This window comes from Takifugu flavidus, chromosome 3, assembly GCF_003711565.1.
Source record: "Takifugu flavidus isolate HTHZ2018 chromosome 3, ASM371156v2, whole genome shotgun sequence".
NCBI lineage: Eukaryota > Metazoa > Chordata > Actinopteri > Tetraodontiformes > Tetraodontidae > Takifugu > Takifugu flavidus.
The window spans coordinates 4,968,446-4,986,725 of NC_079522.1; the positions used below are offsets into that span (position 1 = coordinate 4,968,446).

Genomic DNA, 18,280 nt, shown 5'->3' on the forward strand with positions numbered 1-18,280 from the left:
GTAAAGATCAAAAATGTTTTTCCGCCTTCAGATGTGCCTCTTATCTAAGAACTGCCAGTAAAGATTAACAGGAGCATCTTTCTGTGTGCGATGTGGAAAAACACAAACAGTCTCCTTAGTGAGTCGCGTTTTTGTGAATGAGCCCCTTGTCAAAAACTACTTATGTCACGGAGTTATTATTCTCCAACAATAGAGCACAAATACACAAGACTGATGTTAAATTAACGTGGAAGTGGTTTGATGGAGCTGTTTATATATGAAGCTGACACAAAGTGTGTCTAATACAAGGGCTTAAGGACAATGGGAGTCACGTCTGCATCTACTGCATCTACTTCTTTCTGCTCCTATTTGAACATGAATATTTCGTAAAAATGCAAAAATTTGTCTGTTCTTATTATCTATCTCACATTTCTTTGGCTATGTTCACTTGCATGTTCAAAATAAAATAAAATGTAAACACCTACAACCCTTTTGCATTCAAAAGCTTTTGTTTATTATTGTAAAAGTGAGGGGGGGCTTCAGAAATATGGAATTATTTAAAATATGTACGTTGCTCTCTTTGCGCTAAGAGGCTGCATTACCGTGAGGCCACAGCAGGGGGCGACTGTGACTCCACCGCTGTTTTAATAGAGGATGAAGCTTCGTGATCAAGGAGCATCTACCACAGTTGTTATTAACAGAGAGAAATCTAAATAAGTGCCATAAATTTGCATTCAGTAGTAAAAAGCAACAAGTTGCTCCTGTTGCTCATGTACTACATATTGTGTGTGTACATTGTTACTCAACAGGAAGAGAAGCTTCACGTGCAACCGCTCGTTATCTGTTGTCTCTGTTGCAAGATGCACACACATGCTTGTGTGTCTGCACAGACCACGTTGTCACTACGCCTGCATGGCGACCTGGATCGTGCATAGAGAGTTAAACAGAACATCGGAGCTGCTCCATTTGACCCCCGGTGTTGAACCTGTTGCCAGGTCAGGACTGCAGTGATTCCACTGATGCTCCTCACGGTGCTCCAAGGAGGTCTGGCAGCACCCAGAGCTCTGGAATGCTCTTCCTCCATCAAGAGCGGCCAGTTTGGTTCAAGACTTTCTTGTTTGTGCAGTGGGTTCAACGAGCCATGTGTCAGGCCCACATACTTCCATGGCTTTATTTCTCTTTCTTCCTTCTATCTCACGCCATTTTATCATTGCTGATACACACGCGCGCACATACCAGCCAATTATTGAACCAGCCTGGTTTTAAACTGGGATTATTTCTGCTGTTCTACAATAGTGAGGACTATTTTCTGCAGGAATTGAAAGTCAAATTTAGATTTACAGTACAAAAAAGGCCTTCCTTGCAAGCACCCTTCCACTTATTTCCAGGTCTCCTTTGCTCGAAGTTTCCTTCTTTGGTGTCTGAACATTAATCATTTATGCCCTTCCTGCATGTCGCTCTCGTCCTCCAGCTTTTTGTTGCTGTTGCACAATGGCGCGCACTTGATCGGGTTCTGTGGGTGTTCTCCCAGAGCATTTCCCTTTGCCACCACCCCTGCTTCACCCCTACAATTTTTCTATCGCCACTTATCCATTCACACACAAGAATGTACAGGGAGTGCAGGCATGCACACACACACACACACACACACACACACACACACACACACCAATGCTTGTACAGGAAGTGGCGTGTAAGCAGGTGCTGAGAACCATAATGTTGCGCAACAATCCAACATGGAACAAACCTGCAGTGTGTTTTATTTTAAGATGGGCTTTGCTCATTTGGGTAATATATTTTCATAACAAAACTCCCCCCAGGAACTTAAAGGAACACCCTGCTCCCACATGCAGAGTCAGTTGCACACACACGTGCACACACACACTTCTACACCATTTTCTATATATACAAGAAAACTAGTTTGTCTTTTAGCCTGGTTAATATTTAGCTAGCATAGTTCACAGACGTTTGCTCAAAATTGATGTCAATAAAGACAAATTGAACCTTAAAATTTAATTAGTTTAGCGGGAATATTATGGACATAGAAATTGACTTTTGCACACGCTGGGATTTCCAGCCAGATACAGGAGCAGAAATTAGCCTTCAAGTAAAAATATTCAAGATGCATAAAAATTAAATTATATTAAAAATTAATGGAAACATCAGCCTATCCATCTTACATTAAACTATCAAACTAAAATATCAAAATAAACTTTGCACATTTGAATAAACCACATAAATAGAATAAACTACAGTAAATGATTCATTTTAAAAATTAATGGCAAAAAAATGATTGCTTGGCATTCATACACTAAAGCAGGTGTTAAACTCTAAAATTGCAAGTGCCCTCTCTTTGTTATTAATTCCATAATTGGGGTTAAAAAAAGGCAATGTTTACATTTTTTAAACAAGGTTTGGTATTTAGGACTAAATTATAAAAGTATTTTTATATTTGTGGCTTGTTAGCTTAGTCCAGAAGTGTTTATGCAGCTTCATATTCATGTTGTAGAGATAAGAACAGTTGCATTTAGAATTAAGCCAACCCAATAAATGTGCTGGCTTTGATTATCGATAATAATAAATAAAGACTGCAGGCATGAACGAGACATCCTGTCATAACAGCATCCTGTTGGGGGGGAAAGGTTCTAATTCAGACGGCAGTTCCAGATTCTATGTGTCTATTTAGAGGAGCTGGAGGAAGAACTGTGTGTGTGTGTGTGTGTGTGTGTGTGTGTGTGTGTGTGAGTGTGTGTTATGGGTGTGTTTCCATCATTTTAGCATTTCCAGGGACCCTTAGATAACATGGAATTCATATGAGGAATTCCACATAAGGGTTCCTTCCTGTCACCTGACTCTATCACTTCCTGCTTCCAGCATCCTTGATGGTTCGGAAAAAGTTCGGAATTTGTGGAAGGGCCTGAAAACCAAGATGGCGGGGGCTCAGGCACGCCCCAAAGCCAAGTCCAGAGATCAAACACCCTTGCTGTAATGCTGCTAATGTATTACCCAGCAAAGTAAAAGAACAAAATAGTTAAGTGATTAAAATAAAGGGTTGAAGAGAAAATGAGAAGAGCTGCTTCTAAATCTGACGAAGCGTAAGTACGAAAGCTCCATAAAAGTCATGATGAAAAACGGGCATCCAGGAAAAGAGTCCATCTGAGCCATATGGGGCCTCCTGATTTTTTGGGCAGCGAGGGGGTGGGGGGGTGGAGTTGGGGGTGCCAGGTAATGGCTTCCAGACACACACTCGTACACTTCTGCACCCTAATTCGATTTACCAATTCGACAGAGACGGAGTGTATAGGAATGCGTGTGTATATGTAAGAGGCTTTTTCTTTCAAGGCATCTTGGTTCCCTTGTGCCCATTGTATGAGTGTGTGAGTGTGAGTGTGTGTGTATGTGTGTGTGTGTTCTGGGGGTTAATGTATGCTTTCAATCACAGCTCCAGTGGGGAGAAATCAGATCCCTGCAGTACGCACAAACCCCCGAGAGCCAAACTACAACGCAAATTTCCAGGAAATGCTGCAACATTCTTGAAGCTGCCACTAAAAACAGAAGGCGGCGCTCTCTTTTCTGGGTTCCACGCCGCACAGGCAAGCTAGCCCGCTTCAAACCCTCCAACGAGCTCGGAGATGGCCCCGACCATCAAGAACTCTCTTGTGGGGCTCCTTGGGCGACCCCGGGGGGCAGTAACTGACAGGGTGCCCCCATAGCAGCACGATAAGTCGTGCTTTTGCAATGGCGGCTAACGTTAGCGAGGCTGACACGCTTTCTGCAGCCTCCACAAAGAAAACGCCACGTTCACGGAGCCCTCAACTGCAGCGAGGTCCCCGATGCACAGAACTAGATTCCTTTTCATTTTTTTTTGGGACCATCCGAGCGAATATCCCCCGAACAATCCGCCGCTTTTGGATTCCGGGGTGTTTATCGTCCGTCTCGGAACTTTGTATATAACAGAGGGTGTGAGCAGAGGAGCAGAGGAGCGAGATTTGAAAAAAAGAGGAAGACAGGAAGCGCTAATTAAACAGAGGAAGGATACATAAGGAGGAGTGGAAAGAGAGGGCAAGATGACTTATCAGGGATACAGGGCCCGCTCAGGGATACTCCACCCTCAGTGTCCGACTCGCAGTTTCCCAGTGAGGTGAATTCCCCCAGCGCCCCCCCCTTCCTGCACTGTCACACACACAGCCCTCCCACTCTTCTGCGTGTGTGTGTGTAAGTGTGTGACCGCTGTTTTTTGTTCCCTGACATTCCTACGCGGAGCAGAAAGGCAATGAGCTCAGCTGTGGAGAGACAGAACTAAGAAGCCACGCTCAAACCCCCCCCCCATTAGGGAGAGCGGAGAGTTTGTCGGTACCTCCATCCATCGGGGCTTATCTTCACCTGGACCGGATTAAGGAATTCCAGTTTCAGGAACGTTGAGGGAAGCATCCATCCTTCTTCTGAGCAGCTACCTGGAACTCCTGGAAAGTGGAATTTCAAGGTTTGGGACTTGTTTCAAGGTCAGAGAGTTGGAGGAGCTCACAAAGAGGTGAGTGTGTGGGGGGGGGGCTGCACGTCTCTAAGTTTAACCTGCAGCCTTTTGCAAAAATTGATAAGAATTCCCACTTTTCCTAAGCCTAAGAGCGGCGTGTCAGCGGTGCCTGGAGGTTGAGTGCACTCCAGGAAAGTTCCCTGTGGATTCAGAGTCCAGTGTTGCAGCTACAGTAAGTCCTGCTCCTCAGGAAGGGACGAAGAAAAGAAGACAAAGAGGGGAGACGAGAGCCGAGGGTGGGGGGGGGGCGAAGGGATGACAGGGTGAACGAAAGAAGAAAAAACAGGGAGCTCAGGCAGGGACGAGATGTGATTAAACACATTTTAAAGGTCTCGGTCACGCCGGAATAAACGCTCGCAGATGTTCCCGGAGAACGTGCACATCTTTGACGTGTTGTCAGAGTTGATCCTCCCTAAGGGTTCATTAATACACGCTGATCCAGAATATGTTTAGAATTCACTGTTATCGGTCAACACTTATGTAATGTTGAAATATGCTCACAATTAACTGCCGTGGGAGGCGTTTTTATTTAAGTTCCACCGAGATGAAATCAATGTAATTAGTGTCCCAAACAACAGAAGAAGAAACCAAATGGAATGTTTTTAAACCCTTATTTGATATGAACGTCGATAACAAATGGAGGAACCAAGAAGGATTTCTTTTTAGCGTTCATCATGTTCCCATCATGTCAGAAAGTGAACGTTCTTCCTACCCTGCTCTCCCGTTCTCTCCCTTTAGAAACGCGCACGTGTCAGCTTTCATTTGCCAGACTTTGGATCTGGATGGGTTGAGTTATTCTGGGTCGACTTTGCCTGAATAAAATCCATCGCAGGGGCATTCGGCTTATATTTGAGGAGGGGTCATTTTTTTTTAGAAACGAAAAAAAAAACCTTGAGAGGAAGTGAAGCCGCCTAATCCAGTTTGATTTGCGTACGTGGTGGATTTTCAAAGGAAATCCAGTCAGCTCGCATACGTTGCTGACAGCTAATTCTCTCTTATGTTGCAAAAAACATCCAAAAGTCAATTACAACAAACCGGGATCAATATCAATTCACTGTGAAGGATTTGTTTGTTCGTTTGTTTGTTTATGTGTTGCCCCTATATGTCACCCTTTTCCCTGCAGACCCTGATTCCTGTAAAGATGGCTGACATACTGCAGCCAGACCCAAAGCTGCAGATACCTGGTGAGCGACACACACACATACACACACACACACACAGACACGTGTGTGTCTGCATGCTTTATCGCCATGGAAACCTGGTCAAAATGACTCAGTTATGGATCTTTATCTGGCGTCGACCTTTTCCACGTCCCGCTCCCACCGGGGAGTATCGCTCGCACCAGACCACGCGCACATTCCAGCGGTTGATCGAAAACGATTCCTCCTCCGTTTCCTGTCAGGCCGAGAAGCGCGTTCGCAGCTAAATTTGCTCACGTCTGCAGTGAAAAGGTTGCTTTATTCCTGCGCCAGCTTCCCTTTGGAAACCGTCCTCTCTCTTCCTTTGATTCCCAGGTCGCGACGTGTCGGCCTCTTCCTCGCCCGCCACCGTTAGGAACGAGTGCAGCATCACCCCCCTCACGCCCTCGCCCTCTCCGGTAACACACACAACCTTTATTTCCTATTTATGTGACTTTTAAACACTCTTAAACACCATCTGTACAGCCACATCCACTTTGCACTGTTATTTGTGGTTAGCAATAAAAAAGTACCACACAAAGAAAGGGGGGGGGGGGGGGGTCTGAACATGTTTAAACTAATTATAACTAATATATGGAAGGATTTGTGGGGGAGGGGGGTTAAATTTCTAACAGAAAAAAAGCTATAATTTAGAGTTTAATGGCAAAAATCCCCACAGAGTGAAAGCTGGAGTTGTGTGTCTTTGCCCCCTCAGAGGGTGGAGGTCAGACCCAAGATGGCCTGTCCATTCTCGGTCGTCGTGGCGATAGACTTCGGGACGACCTCCAGCGGCTACGCCTTCAGCTTCACCCAAGACTCCGAGGCCATCCACATGATGAGGTGGGGCGCCCCCGCCTGTCGCTGATCTCAGCTGTTATTCGCGATCTGACAAAATCCTCCGATCAAAACAGGCGCTGGGAGGGCGGCGACCCCGGCGTGGCCAATCAGAAGAGCCCCACCTCCCTCCTGCTGACCCCCGACTTGCGCTTCCACAGTTTCGGCTTTGCGGCCCGGGACTTCTACCACGACCTGGACCCGGAGGAGGCGAGGCACTGGCTGTACTTCGACAAGTTCAAGATGAAGATCCACAGCACCAGCGTACGGCGGAGATGAGAGCACGCCTGACCTTTGACCTCCGCCCACACCTTCCAGAACAGCCTAAACGGCTTGTTTTTGCTGCAGGACCTCACCATGGAAACGGAGCTGGAGGCGGTCAACGGCCGGAGGGTCCGCGCCATCGAGGTGTTCGCGCACGCGCTGCGGTTCTTCAGGGTCCACGCCTTGAAGGTAGCAGCCCCCCCCGTCCCCACGGGGCACTCGCTCGATGTCAAAGCGTTCATCTTCGTCTCCCCTGCAGGAGGTGAAGGACCAGTCGTCCACCGTCCTGGAGGGGGAGGAGATCAGATGGGTGATCACCGTCCCGGCCGTGTGGCGGCAGCCTGCCAAACAGTTCATGAGGGAGGCTGCGTACCTGGTAGGGTCACACGCTGATATTCCCAGCCGCCGCAGAGGCGTAAAAAATGGGGGGTTTGCTTTGGTTGGACACCGTAGAAAGTGTGGTCATCGTTCTCCGTGAAGGAGCATATGGGCGGGGGGGGGGGGGGGGGGGGGGGGGGCATGGAAAGAAATTGTTCCCGTGAAGGATCGCTTACCAGTTCTCCCAAACACACAAAGTCCGGAGGAATCAGGGTTCTCACGGTAAAACGGCGCAAGGTTTTACTTTTCCGCTGCAGATCCTCGAAAACCTGCCCCCAAACGCGCATGTTTGCGTGCGCACGGACACCCGGTGCGTGCGCACGCTGCTCGGGCCGAAGGGCCGTTGGTGGGGGTGAGTGCGCGCTTCCTGCAGGCGGTGATGTCATCGCCAGGGAACAATGAAGGAGACCGGCGTACAAACACAGGAAGTGGTGTCCCGACCACCGCCCTGCGTGCACACACACCCTCACTAATGCAGCCACTCACCGTCCAATACCAGACATGCAGATATGCAGCACGTATGCTGACCGGCGTCCAGTAATAAAAGCATATTTAAGGATTGTTGATGGGTCGCATATGTGGCTTTTGTCACCATCGTCCACTTCCCTCTCCCCTTTCCCGAGGCCGGTCTGGTGTCGCCCGAATGTCCCGAGCAGCTCCTCATCGCCCTGGAGCCCGAGGCCGCGTCCATTTACTGCCGCAAGCTCCGCCTCCACCAGGTGATCGACCTGAGTCTGCAGCCGATCCTGAACGGCTTGGATCTGGACGGGGCCCGGCCCTTCGACTCCAGCTTCAGACAAGGTAGTGAAGGCTGGGGGGGGCAGGAGGGAAAGTGGATTCCGATTGGTCGATGTTTTGTTTTACTCCGCAGCGTTCCTGGAAACAGTTGTGGGGTTGCTGCACTCGGGGGGGGGGGTTATATTTCATGGCAGACTGGGTGTTTGAGCGTGGTTTGGCCTCATCAGTTGGCCGTCTCGTGTGTTTTCTTCCAGGATTCTTTGTGATGCGACCAACTGGCACTAGCATAGCGTTGTTTTGTTGCTGTTGTTGCACTTTGGTCTGCAGAAAACCCCTAGTGAAGGTGGCGTAGCGTCCTAGCGTAGGAGCCAAAGGGCCGTTTCAGGCGAGCAGAGCCGACAGCGACGAATAACTCATCCAACAGTGACACACACACGCAGAGAGCGTTCAAATACACACACTCGACACAGGATATGGTAATTGGAACAAGGTGCGGTGAGACTATGATCTCACCCCCCTCCTCGCCTGTCATTCTCTCTCTACCTCACACACGTTCCTTTAATCATCCCCCCCCCGTCTCGCCAGCTCCCTTTCTTGCCTCTCCTCAGCCGGGTCAAATCTTTTTGCAGGACGCACGCTTGGCATCACGCTCAGGCGATCTTTAGCTCCATCCCATTTTGTCCCCAAACTTAGCACCGGGGAACCATTAACGCACACACTGCATCACACAAACACACACTTGCATTTTCTTTTCAAAAAAAATAAATGGTTTCCAGACTCGCTACACACACACACACACGCACACACACACACACACACACACACACACACACACACACACACACACACACACACGTACACATTCCGCATCAAATGGGATCTTGGAACAACATTAGGTTCTCTCTCTTTCTTGGATTTGAGGAAACCTTTTAAAAACCACTGTGATTTAAATTATACAAACATTTCAGACTGACAATGGTCTGACTTATGACTCCACCATATAAATTTACATCCACAATCAGAGAGGCCGATAGAATCCGTTTTAATGTAATTTCTCCCTTTTTTGGATAATTGTGCATCCCTGCCAAGCCAGTTATATTTCAATGCATGGGAAATGATGTCAGCATGTCTGATGTATGCTTTCATTGTATTTGCCCTGTTAAACAAGCTGTCAGGTATTTTATGTTTTAGTTGGCCTCTCCTATACATTTAAGCTGCCACTCAAGTGTGTGTGTGTGTGTGTGTGTGTGTGTGTGTGTGTGTGTGTGGGTGTCTGTTTGAGCGTGAAAAAGTAATAATAAAATCGTTTCCCACAAATGATTCATGTCATAGACAAACATAAATGAAGACTTTGGTGTATTTGTCTTGCGTTCTGTACCCTTTTCTGATGCTCTTCATTAGGCTAATGCATAAATGACCTCGCGGCTTCTAGTCCGCCGTCCTTATTCTCAAAGAAATTTGTTTTCCTCCAAGTAGCTGCGGGAAAGTAGTGCAAGGTGGTGAAAGGTGGTGATGACTCCTCTGGCCCACAGCTGGGCCATAAAAATTCTTGTCCAATTTATTTAGTGAGGATATATAGGAGAAAAAAAAGGGTTCACGGGCCTGGAGCAATATTTCACTCGGTGGCTGCGGGTTTGTTACACGCGGTGGGAGTTGTGGTGCATTTTTTTGACATAAAGTATGCATTAGTGTTGTAGGTTGGAGGTGCTTAAGTTTAGCTGGAGTTTGAGGGTTTTAAAGCTGCTAGCATGATTTAGAATGTAGCTTCTCTTCACTAATCCCTCCCCCTTCTGGTCTTTGACCAAAGCCACGCCCCCTTACTGACATGCACGAGCAAGATTGTAAAACCACCGCTGCCGACGATGTCATTCACTGGTAGAGCCAGATATTACCATAATGAATGTAACTAGCAAACTAACTCACAACATTACAACTAGAAAGTGAGAAATGACTGACACCTCGTCGGCCACGCCCTCTGGCTCTGATTGGTTGCTTTTCCTCAGGTTTATGCACATGTGATATATTTAAATAATGTTAAAAGATCTGCAGCCGCGTTCTGCTAACGATGACGATCAAGAAAGAGCACAGAAAGTATATTTAGCCTAACCCTAACTTTTAGGTTCCATCCTGACCTGAAAGAAGCTGAAATGTATTCAATTACTGCAGCCCTCCACCAGGGGGCAACTTTAGCAAACTCTATTTTATTAATTCTGTTGTTAAAATGTTACTGAGGTGTCTGTTGACCCGTTTGTTCACCCATTAAGCTGAGTTATTTTGTGTGAAAAGCATAATGTGGATAAACAGTGCATTGGGAGGCAGCGCTGAATAAATCTCTGACCTTTTGAACTGAGGCTAATGACACGCGTCCCCCCCAGCGAGGTCGCGTCCAAATATCAAAGCTTGTTGTGTGTTTGCTGCAGCCAGGGAGCAGCTGAGGCGATCCAGACACAGCAGGACCTTCCTGGTGGAGAGCGGGACCGGAGAGCTGTGGTCGGAGCTGCAGACCGGTAAGGACGCACAGGAACCCCACACGTCCGACATATTGATGATTCTGACCCCTGACCTCTGGACGGTGAATCAGAGAGGCGGGGTTGTGACGCTCTGATTCTTGACCTTCTCTTCCTGCTGTCATCGCCCCGTTCTGCAGCAGTTTATTTTTGTTGTTCAGACATAATTTATGTATTTTTCTTTGTGACCTCGAGCCGCTGATGCACCCACATCGTGTGTAAACCTCCATTTGGAGTCTCAAATGGAAAACAGACCGTACATTTTACTGTCAAAAACACACCTTAGGAGCTGCGCAGTGCAGAAAAAACATCAGTTTAAGAGTATAAGCTACGGGAAAGTGCTAACGCTAGCAGATCGCTCAGTTTTACATTATTTTTGTTACTATGTTTAGGGGTTAAAAGGTCAGAAAAATCTGACCATGCCTGGAAATAAAAGGCAATTAAAAAGCACGAATCAACCCCTTGTGGTTGGGCAATCTTAAATTCGTGCTGCAGTTGACATCCAGGTCTGTGCTGAGCCGTGACAGGGATCTAAGGAACCTCGCCGCTCTCCTTCCTGTCCCGCGCAGGAAGGGCCCGGCCCAGGGGACACCCGGCGTCGGCGCCCCAGAACCCAAAGCAGAAGAGACCCTCTTTTGTTGTCTGTAATTCTGTCGCTCCTCCAAATCCACTTTAATCCCGGACACGCGCGTCCGACGCTCGCGCCCGCGCTCGTGTTTGCGTCGGGGGGCGGCGTCGCCTCACAAACCGGGCTCTTATCGCTCCGAGCGCAATCACGTACATAAACACGCTCGCAGATGGAGCGGATCGCAGATGCCTGGAGGTTGTTTATGTTTTAGAGGGCCTCTTGGCCGAACACACACGCACATACAACGTGTGCTCAGAGGGCTTTTTCTGCTCTCTGGGCCAGATGTTTGCCGTGCCGACGTGTCCACCTCTGGCTGCACGTAAAATAAAGCCGTTAAACACATTTAAAAACACCTCTGCAACATAGAAGCACCAGGAAGCACAAAGGCTTTGGCCCATTGTTGCAGTAATTCCCGTATTCTTCCTACGTAGGCGACAGGTATATTGTGGCGGACTGTGGAGGAGGAACCGTTGACCTGACGGTTCACCAGATCGAGCAGCCGCAGGGGACCCTGAAGGAGCTCTACAAGGCTTCAGGTACAATTATTCCTGCCAGATTGAGAATTCCCAGAATCCTCTGCCAGCGCTAAAGGCGAAGGTTCTCCCCCCTCAGGCGGCCCGTACGGGGCGGTTGGCGTGGACTTGGCCTTCGAGGCCATGCTGTGCCAGATATTCGGAGAGGACTTCATCCAGAGTTTCAAAGCCAAGCGTCCGGCGGCCTGGGTGGACCTCACCATCGCGTTCGAGGCGAGGAAGCGGACGGCGGCCCCGGGCAGGGCCAACGCCCTCAACATCTCGCTCCCCTTCTCTTTCATTGACTACTACAAGAGTCACAAGGGTCAGAGCGTGGAGGCCGCCCTCAGGAGGAGCAGGTGAGCCTCCCGTGTTCCCATTTAGATTTCCTGTCAATGTGCGGATATTTCGGAGGGAAATGTCACGAAATGATGCGTTTGGAGGTAAAAGGAGGCGAGGAAAAATACGTATGACATCACAATGTCGGATGAGGGGAAATAACGCGGCCGTGATTGGGCCGTTTCCCGTCTTCGCCGTGTTTCAGCATCAACATCGTGAAGTGGTCGTCCCAGGGGATGCTGCGGCTGACGCAGGAAGCCATGAATGAACTCTTCCAGCCGACCATCGCCAACATCGTTAAACACATCGGTAGGAGGAAAAGGCTCCGCTTTGATGAGGAAGAGGGAATTGTGGGATTCTATTTTTTTGGTGACTGTCGTTCTTCCCCCAACAGAGGAGCTGATGGTAAAGCCAGAGGTGCGCGGCGTGCGCTTCCTCTTCCTGGTTGGGGGCTTTGCCGAGTCGCCCATGCTGCAGAAAGCGGTCCAGAGGGCACTCGGAAGGTCGTGCCGCATCATCATCCCGCACGATGTTGGGTTGACGATACTCAAGGGCGCCGTCCTGTTCGGGCTGGATCCCACCGTGGTGAGTTCTGAGTGGTTCCTCGTGGTTAGAGAAAGCCACACCTCTCTCTAACAAGCGTTCCCTCCAGGTCAGGGTGCGCCGATGCCCCCTCACCTATGGCGTGGGGGTCCTGAACCGGTTTGTGGAGGGCCGCCACCCTCGTGATAAGCTCCTCATCAAGGACGGTCGCGAGTGGTGCACCGACATCCTCGACCGCTTCGTCTCCGTCGACCAGTCGGTGGCGCTGGGCGAGGTGGTGAGGAGGAGCTACACCCCGGCTCGACTGGGCCAGAGGAAGATCATCATCAACATCTACTGCAGCGCGACGGACGACGTCACCTACATCACCGACCCCGGCGTGAGGAAGTGCGGCATGATAACTCTGGACCTGCCCGAGCCTCTGCCGCCGCCGGGGGCGGTGGGAGGAGCCGGGGCCGGAGCTCCAGACAGAAGGGAGATCAGGGCCACCATGCAGTTCGGAGACACGGAGATCAAAGTCACAGCCGTCGACGTCATGTCCAACCGATCCGTCCGGTCCTCCATAGACTTCCTGTCCAACTGAGGAGGAGCAGGAAGTGGGAACAAGTACTGGAAAAATAGACAGTTACCAAAGGGATCATTTTTAAAAACACGGTACTTTGAGAGTGATGTCTTTGGACAGAAATGGATGCCACAGCTTCAATTTTACTCCTTTAAGTAGATCTTGCACAGGACTGCCACTTCTGGAAGGGGCCATCATGTGACATCACACCCACCGCTGTTTGATTCAGATAAAAGGCACATTAACTACTTTGTTCTCCTACCGTAAAGTGTATAAGTTGTATTTTTTTAAACAGTTACCTTATTTATATCCATTTCTACTAACCGTAATTGATCATTGACCAAACTACCTGAACCGCAAATTTCTCTTGAACGTACCCCACCTAGCGGTGGAGCCGTAGAATCGCAAGCGGCATTACTCATTTACACAAAGACGTCTTTAATTTTAAAAACATAAGCTTGAAATGTACCGTTTGGGGGTTATTTTGACCACATGTTGCTAACAAAAGGCTTCTCAAATTGCACCTTAAGATGTCTTCCTGTCACCTGCATGTATGCTCTGATGAACTTTGGTTCAACAAAAGCACCAAGTTAACTTTACTGTATAATTATGTTATCGAATAAAAATTGACTATATTTTTCCACTAAACCATGTTTGACTCAATTACCCCGCCTATTTATTTACTCTTATGTAAGTTCAATTGATTAAAATAACACAAAACAGTGAAGTGAGGTGTGAATTTATTAATAACGCTCCAATAAATAGTTTTCCACAGGCTGCTCAGGCAACTGTTTCGCATCGTCTCAGTGCTTTATTTTCCACGTTACATTTGCAAAAACCCAGACTGGAAGAGTTGGGACATGAGGAGGCGTCCTGTTTGAGGTGGTTCAGAACCCAGGGGGGATCAAAGTGACATGTCTAAAGCTGCAATTTAAACATGACGTACAAAAGAATGCTAGCAGTGACAATGAAAACACACTAAACGTCGGCCATCTTGGACCGAAGGAAAATAAGCTCCTCCCCTTTCTGCTCTGCGATGTTGATGATCTGTAACTCGGCCCCCCATTTTACCTAGTGATCCAAATCAAATCAGACCTGCTCAGAATTCCAATTTCAAATCACATGATAAAATGAGTTCACGTGTTTGACTCCTCTTAGTGAGCGTGCGGTCTTCCTCGGCCCCGGCCCCTGCCGGCGCCGGCCGGCGGCCCGTCCGCGGAGCTGCGCGGGTTTTTGATGGTCTCATCCACCGACAGGATGAGGCAGGCTGCCTCTGACGCGGCCGTCAGGGCATTGATCCGCACGACGGACGGTTCCCAGACGCAGGCGCTGAAGTTGTCGGCGATGTCCTCGTTGTTGATGTCCACGCCGTACCACATACCGCCCTGGCGAGAGAACACGGGGTCAACTTCCAGGCTCGGCGAGTCACCTGAACGCCCCCGCTTCCGTTTCCAGTCCTACCTGTGCGTGTTTGGCTCTCAGTTTGTTGAGGATGTTGGTGGCGTCGAAGCCGGCGTTGTCGCACAGCTGCCTGGGGATGATTTCCAGGGCCTTGGCGTAGGCGCCGATGAGCAGCTGCTGTTTTCCTGGGATGGTCCTGGAGTAATCGCGCAGGTACTTGGACAGCTCCATCTCGATCGCTCCTCCGCCCGCCACAATGGAGTCGTTCTAAGGTTTTAAACAGCCGAGGCTGAAAGAGAATCGACTCCCGGCCGAAGATTTAACCACTTCTGAAACCAAGAGCACGAACCTTGATGGCCCTGCGTACGATCATGATGGCGTCGTGCAGCGACCGCTCCGTCTCCTCTGTGAACTGTTCCGCCCCGCCCCTCAGGATGATGGTGCACGTCTTGGCCTTCGGGCAGCCTTTGAAGATGTTGTACCTACGTGCACAGAAGTGGCGTGCGTGAGCGCAGGATTGACGCCCGGCTCTACCGGACCCGTCGCCCCGTCTGCTTTACCTCTCTCCTCCAACCTGGACCTCCTCAAACACTTCACACTGGCCCAGAACGTCATCCGTCATGGCCCCCACCGAGGTTTGGATGGAGCCTCCGCAGGCCTGGAGGTCACATTACAATTGACAGGTGATCGGTTTGAAAGCGTCTCGCGGGAACAGAAGGAGATGAAACTGTCAAATCTGCCGTCTGGACTCTTTCCTACCATCATTGTCCTCTTCAGATCCTCTTCCTGCACCCTGCCTGCACAGAAGAGGTCTCTGTCGGCAAAGTACTGAGTCGCCACATCACCGATGGGCAGCTTGGACAAAACCACCTTGGCTCCAGACTGGTAAATCTTCTCCAGTTTATCGTACAGGATGTTCCACTCTGCATCAACGATGGCTTGGTAGTCCTGCAAAAAAGAGGAAACCAGCACATTGAGGGGAGGCATGATTCAGCTACATTTTGAGGCCTGTTATCACAATAAGATGCCCCTCCGTACCTCCACAGATTTCACGCGGACCTCAGCATTATCCTTCTCGGCCTTTAGCTCCAGCTCAACGTTCAGCAAAGCAATCTTTGGGTTCTCATAGGATTTAGGCTGCATTTCAAACCCAGCGTAAGAGAAGGTTTTCTTGAAGGCAACGCCGGTCACCAACTGGGAATCCTGGAATATTTACAGGAACGTAAGAAATTCCATATCTTAATGCCCCAAACAGCCACAATGGAAACACAAACCTCGAGACCTCCTCCCTGGACCTTCTTGATGCCAATCATCTTCAAGGACATCAGTTCATCCAGAGACATCACAGCATCCACAACCATCTTGGAAAAGAAGTCCTTCTGACCGGCAATTAGCTTGGAGTTCATGGCTGTGGCAGCACACTTCTCCAACAGCTGCCTCTGCTCTCTGAAATAAGAGTGGGAAAAGGCCAGATTAGGAGAATTTGAAACCTCCAACAAGGGGGAAATAAGTGACAGCGTCATTGAGCACATACTGCTTATCGTCCTTCTTCACAGAAACGGAGATCTCCTTGATCTTGTTGACAGCGAGGTTGGTGGCGGTACGGAAAGCTCTGATGATGGTCTGAGGGTGGAGACCCTCCTCCACATATGACTTCAGCTGCTTCAGGAACTCGGCGGCCAGGAGGGTGACGGAGGTGGTGCCGTCCCCGACCTGAGGAGAGCATCAAATAAAAGATAATCAAGCCCTGCAAACCCTTACTGAAACTTTAACTGGCATTAAAAGACCGCTCACCTCAGCATCCTGGGAGCGTGCAATGTCCACCAGGGTCTTGGCTGCAGGATGAACCACATCCAGCAGTTTCAGTATAGTGGCTCCATCATTGGAGATGGTGCCCTTACCTGGTAAAAGAAAAGAAATGAGGGTGAGTTCATTTGAAAGTAAATTAAATTACTCTGCGACATCACACCACTCCTCACCTCTGCCATCCACTAGCAATTTGTCCATCCCCCTAGGTCCGAGGGTGGTTCTGACAGCCTCAGCAATCACCTGGCCAAAAAAAGCCCACTTAATTTACAAAGAATGTATGCAGAAAAATAGCAAGCAAGCAACAAAATCAAGGTGTGATTTGCTCACCTGGCAGGCATTGATGTTACTGATGAGCTGAGGGATGCCCTGGGATGAGTCTGTCCCCTCCTTCAGCACGATAACCGGTGTGGGCTGGGAAAAGATGAGAGTCAAGGATGAGGAGGAAAGGCTAAAGAAGCTGGTCAATAATGCAAATAACCATTGCAATGGGTTAAAAAGATGTACCGCATCCATTGTGGATCACATTGGGAAAGAGGTGACTAAAATGTTGGGTCATTTTTTTCCCTCAGGTTTTACCAGCACCACCATAAACACACTAAATTCCAATGCTTAGAATCTAGAATTTAAAGAAGTAACATCTGGGACCAACATGTTTTGTTAGCTGACAGGTAGAAATGTTATTGTTACATCTAGCACCAACCTTCATCTATGCACATATTACAGTGGACTCATTATATCCTCCAAAACTGTATATTCGCATGTCTATGTCGGTTAGGCATGGTGGACAGATCTCAAAATATAATATTTATCCAGACAGTCCCTTAAATTACGACTATGAACTGAGCTAGCCTAGGTGGTTGGAAACACTGCAGAAATGCTAATACTTTAGCCTGACAACTTATTTTATAATTTTGCTGCTAGCAAAGTCACAATACGAGGCAATTGATAGCCGATTAAAGTATTTCAATATTTATTAAATTATAACCGGCTTAGTTTCCGGCATTTATATTGACTAAATGGTTTAGCCAGCGTCTCCGTTGTACACGCCCAGTGATGCTTGCGTTTCCTCTCAAGCTAACATGGTCACAATAAAAGGTGTTTCATCTTGATATTCATAAAATATCTTCATCCCAGGGGCAGCGAAATGGATGCGTCGCAGTGAGCGATATCACGACGTTAATACTCATTGATAGATTGGTGGATGGACGCAGATTGAACCTTTAAGTGCGGGCTGTAACCGCTAGCACACTCACCATCATCTTCGCAGTTCTTTCGAGAAGCTTTCAGCCGGTAATCAATCCCACAATGCTGTTCGGGGTCACGAGGGGCTGGAGGTGCGTTCAAGAACACGAAGCTCGTTGTAGACATGCGTTGACCAAAACAAAGCGGTTTCACGGGGTATCGACAACTACATCTGAAATGAACCAATATGTATGACGTACAAACATGTAATTTACATGTAGTTTGCATTTAAAAGTGCATATAGATTATATATTGTTTTGTAAATATGTGTCATTGAGTATGTGTTCAGAATTAATTTAACAAGGTCAATCTGTACGAATTTGCCAGTGTATTGAATTTCAGGAGAAAGATTATTGTGTTGAATTATAAATAAAGGTGTACGTTTATAAATATGGTTTTCTAAACAATGAAGTGGTTTTGTGACACAACAAATCTTTTCACAACTTTAATTTAAATACTTCATTTGTCAGTTTTACAGAATCAAAATGAAATTGAGATAGAGCGAAAGAGCTGATGCCAAAACATCAACTTGTTTGTTTTGAATGAACAAATTTGTAAAATTGGGGAAGACAAGGAAATGTTTCACAAGACATCTTCTCTCTATGGAATCCTTAGTGTGTAATGATGTGTTGACATACTCATTTGGGAATGATAAAACATCCTAGTGGAGTGTGACAATCCTCTACTGACAAAGACTTTTACGCTTCGACCTTACTGGCTCCTCAAGTCAAGGACAGACCACGTCCAACAAAACAGGCTGCAACCAGAGTTGAAGCAAACCTGCCAGCAAGCAGGTTAATATCATGTATGTTACCCAGGTAACTGACTCAGA

At 48.1% G+C, this 18,280-nt stretch overlaps 2 protein-coding genes across 3 annotated transcripts; one reads left to right on the forward strand and one right to left on the reverse strand.

The window, feature by feature from the left end:
- Positions 1–4,221: 4,221 nt before the first annotated feature.
- Positions 4,222–13,644, forward strand: hspa12b (heat shock protein 12B). The gene is made up of 14 exons (XM_057026584.1): positions 4,222–4,510; positions 5,637–5,697; positions 6,028–6,110; positions 6,407–6,531; positions 6,603–6,789; positions 6,874–6,978; positions 7,049–7,165; positions 7,791–7,968; positions 10,326–10,412; positions 11,472–11,576; positions 11,653–11,911; positions 12,097–12,200; positions 12,286–12,476; positions 12,544–13,644. Exons 2-14 carry the CDS (start codon positions 5,655–5,657, stop codon positions 13,015–13,017), a joined length of 2,058 nt encoding a protein of 685 aa, XP_056882564.1. The 5' UTR covers positions 4,222–4,510; positions 5,637–5,654; the 3' UTR covers positions 13,018–13,644.
- Positions 13,645–13,787: 143 nt separating this feature from the next.
- cct7 (chaperonin containing TCP1, subunit 7 (eta)) lies at positions 13,788–17,529 on the reverse strand. Of its 2 annotated transcripts, none has more exons than XM_057026587.1 (12): positions 17,460–17,529; positions 16,534–16,617; positions 16,377–16,446; positions 16,192–16,298; positions 15,932–16,110; positions 15,672–15,843; positions 15,436–15,600; positions 15,157–15,345; positions 14,958–15,055; positions 14,747–14,879; positions 14,458–14,664; positions 13,788–14,381 (listed from the first exon to the last, which is right to left on the reverse strand). In XM_057026587.1, exons 1-12 carry the CDS (start codon positions 17,463–17,465, stop codon positions 14,151–14,153), a joined length of 1,641 nt encoding a protein of 546 aa, XP_056882567.1. In that variant the 5' UTR covers positions 17,466–17,529; the 3' UTR covers positions 13,788–14,150. The 2 variants fall into 2 exon arrangements, with proteins under 2 accessions (XP_056882567.1, XP_056882565.1); XM_057026585.1 differs by lacking the exon at positions 17,460–17,529 and adding an exon at positions 17,294–17,350.
- Between the last annotated feature and the right edge of the window lie 751 nt (positions 17,530–18,280).

Excerpts from the sequence above, each read along its gene's own strand:
- hspa12b (XM_057026584.1), top strand. The coding sequence starts at position 5,655 with ATGGCTGACATACTGCAGCCAGACCCAAAGCTGCAGATACCTG. Across the intron at positions 5,698-6,027 it reads CCCAAAGCTGCAGATACCTG|GTCGCGACGTGTCGGCCTCT; the intron begins GTGAGCGACACA and ends TTTGATTCCCAG. Across the intron at positions 7,969-10,325 it reads CGACTCCAGCTTCAGACAAG|CCAGGGAGCAGCTGAGGCGA; the intron begins GTAGTGAAGGCT and ends TGTTTGCTGCAG.
- cct7 (XM_057026585.1), bottom strand. The coding sequence starts at position 17,335 with ATGAAGATATTTTATGAATATCAAGATGAAACACCTTTTATT. Across the intron at positions 16,111-16,191 it reads CACGCTCCCAGGATGCTGAG|GTCGGGGACGGCACCACCTC; the intron begins GTGAGCGGTCTT and ends TGCTCTCCTCAG. Across the intron at positions 14,382-14,457 it reads TGAGAGCCAAACACGCACAG|GGCGGTATGTGGTACGGCGT; the intron begins GTAGGACTGGAA and ends TTCTCTCGCCAG.